The sequence below is a fragment of the Aedes albopictus genome, chromosome 3 (genome assembly GCF_035046485.1).
Source record: "Aedes albopictus strain Foshan chromosome 3, AalbF5, whole genome shotgun sequence".
Lineage (NCBI taxonomy): Eukaryota > Metazoa > Arthropoda > Insecta > Diptera > Culicidae > Aedes > Aedes albopictus.
In genome coordinates this window covers 442,358,031-442,361,111 of record NC_085138.1, presented here as the reverse complement: position 1 = coordinate 442,361,111, position 3,081 = coordinate 442,358,031, and the positions used below count along the sequence as shown (strand labels likewise).

The 3,081-nt window shown below is 40.9% G+C and overlaps 1 protein-coding gene across 1 annotated transcript; it reads left to right on the top strand.

Moving 5' to 3' along the window:
• LOC109407631 (uncharacterized) lies at positions 1–1,808 on the top strand. The gene is made up of 2 exons (XM_019680772.3): positions 1–1,348; positions 1,407–1,808. The coding sequence occupies exons 1-2, from the start codon at positions 8–10 to the stop codon at positions 1,653–1,655; spliced, it is 1,590 nt and encodes a 529-aa protein (XP_019536317.3). The 5' UTR covers positions 1–7; the 3' UTR covers positions 1,656–1,808.
• Positions 1,809–3,081: the final 1,273 nt, after the last annotated feature.

The window sequence follows — 3,081 nt, the reverse complement described above, 5'->3', positions numbered from 1 at the left end:
ATTTGCGATGTCGATTGAAGCACTACCCAACGAACTGCTGGTTCAAATTTTCAACCATTTGAGCTGGAGCCGGCTTAGCAAGAAAGTCTCACTGGTAAACCGTCGATGGTATCACGTCGTTGGGATGGCTCCTTTGGCCAGCAAGGCCACATTGAATCTCTGTAAAACTGACCGACTGCAACCTGCATATTGTGGCGATTATCACATACCCTTGGAAGTGTTGCAAAGTAGCTCACGGGAATATTCCCGATTTAAGATTTCCATGCATTCGATGGAGGCGGAACAGCTGGTAGATGGGACATTCGGTGCAGTGCTACAGTATTGTCATCATCGTTGGAACATTCAGAACTTGAGTTTAACGATGTGCTACTATCAGTTCCATCTGTTTCTTCGGCATCATACAAATCTGTTGAGCAATGTGATAATAGTGAAGATTGTGGTCAAAGATATTCCTCCCCCAAATGGCACTATTCGTGATGACGAATATCGAAATGCCTTTCCCTTTATGCTACCAATGGAAAAATTGCAAAACATGGATTTTGAGCACAGGCAATTTAGTAACAACTACCAATCGCCACCTTATGTTCTTGTCCTCATAACACCAAACCTGGAAACAATAAGCATACAACGGTGCGTCATGAGGAACAATGTCCGCATTGTGCTTCAACATTGCCCTAAACTGCGATCGTTATTCATGTTCAGTCGTAGACCTTTGAGGTCGTCGTTCGTTTCCGATCCCTTGGAGTTGGAAAATGCAACACCGCAACAAATGCCTTCTCTGTCACGCCTCAAACTAATAAATGTACCTCTACAATCAACACTTGAACCAATGTTCAGCAATCTACAGACCATCTACTTAGCATACGTCAAAATTAATCCTACCAGTCACACGATTACCTGTGAGAATCTTACTGAGCTTATGATAGATTCATTGACCCTATACGAACCACTCAAGCTTCGAGTGCCGCAGCTGAAAACATTGAACTGTGATATGGATGTTCTCAAACTGCTGCACCTACACGACGCATTGCAAACTGATCAGTTGATCATCAACATGCGTTATCCTTCGAAAGGCCGCCCCATGGATACGGCTAGGCTTACAGGATTGATCCATTTTCGACGGCTTTTTCTAAAACTAGGGCAGTGCTATTGCTACGATGCGGTATGGTTCAATTTCTTGTGGTCCAATCTCTTAGGCATCGTGGAACTTAGAATTCGCGAAAAGTTCCCACGCGATCATCTCAGTCGCTTACAGGACGTATTGGAACAGTTCCCTCAGATATCGCAACTGCAACTGCAAGGAACGATCATTCCAAATGCTTTCCGATTTTTACCAACGAGTGTTAAGGTATCGTTCATAAATACAAGTGTGGTTTTTATGTCTCAAACTGTCATTGCTTTTCCAGACGATCTACATTGAGGACTGCTCGGTTGTTGGCAGCAGCGTCCAATTCTCACCAAGCGTTCAACGTGTTCGAGTACGAAAGCTATGGAGTAGTAATGATCTTCCTGGGTGCGATGTTGATGGGATACAGCTGGAACCACTTGGTCAATTTAAACCATTACATTCAACAAAGGTGTTTCGTACCAATGATGGACCGAGAATGGCTTATTCGACACGAGAAGGATGTCAGAGTGACGAAACTCAAGATTAAGTTGGAATTTGAGGGTACATTGTAGCGGTCAAAATGCATATTTTATTTTATCCTATCGCATTGATTATAATATGTTTTATGTAATTTTAATATCCTCGAACCATATTTTACGAAAACAAATAATCGTATTGAAATAAACGAATGAATACAAGAGTTGTTGGTTTTTATATCTCACTACAAAAGCTTTATTTACAATTAAGACTATAGTGTGTAATTCACTACAGACCAAACACCTAAATTAAGATTATGAACGCAATATCAAATGTGATGGTGCAAAAAAAAAACCCAAATTAATCCACCTAGTGGTGATAGTGCCTTTCTCGTCGTATATGTTCTCACGATCTTTCCGTCGACGTAAGTCAAAGTGTTCCTGAATCCTGATATTTTTTAAGAAAAGCAAGCATTTTATCAAAGCCATCATTGAATTGACTTAAAACTTATTGATGGCACATACTCCGACGTTGTGTTCAGCGTAAAAGCAGAGCTGAATAATATCAGATTTCTCAGTTGACTGCTTGAGTACCTTCACTAACATTGGGAGCTGATCAATATCAAGACGATACTAACAAGCTAAGATATAACTTTTTACACATTCACAGATCACTTTGCGGTCTTCGATAAAGTTTTTTTTGCACATTCTAGGTTCTATTTTATTGACCGTTAAAAACAAGAACGTAGTGAGTATAGTGAGACGTCTGTTTGTATGTGGGTTTAATACGTCAAGATTTTGTTCTCTTACACATATTTATCGCTTGCATTGATTTTATTTACTTTCGTAGTTCCGGCGAAGCATCAAACGCTGGTTGTGCAACCCTACCAGTAGTCTCTAATGTGGTATGAGCCTATTTTCTAGTTAACCGTTCCTCAGGTTATTAAAAAAGCCGTGATGTGATGTGTCGCATGGTACATTTGGTTACTTTCCGGAACAGGTTCCGGAGCACCACCGGGTCTCCCAAATATAATCTGAGGCAATATCATTGCTAACGTACATCAGGTTACCTAAAAAAACCACGATTTGATTTATCTTATGCATGGGTACAAATCACTTTTACATTTGACCACTTCCAGTGGGATACCCAGAACTAGTTTCGGGACACTACCGGTTGTCTAAAATATGGTCTGAGGCTATGTTCTTACGAATCGATCATCGTGTTATCAAAAAGGGTCTCCAGTTGGCCTAGTGGTTAAGGCTATGAATCGCCAATCCGGAAACGGCGGGTTTGATTCCCGTTCCGGTCGGGAACATTTTCTCGACTTCCTGAGCATAGTGTATCATTGAACTTGCCTCACAATATACAAATTCATGCAATGGCGGGCAAAGAAAACCCTTCAATTATTAACTGTGGAAGTGCTCTAAAAAACACTAAGTAGAAGAGAGGCAGGCCAAGTTCCAATGTGAACGTCGAGCTATAAAGAAGAAGAAGAA

Coding starts and splice junctions, on each gene's coding strand:
- LOC109407631 (XM_019680772.3), top strand. CDS start 8: ATGTCGATTGAAGCACTACCCAACGAACTGCTGGTTCAAATTTTCAAC. Junction 1,349..1,406: donor TTTTACCAACGAGTGTTAAG/GTATCGTTCATA, acceptor TTGCTTTTCCAG/ACGATCTACATTGAGGACTG.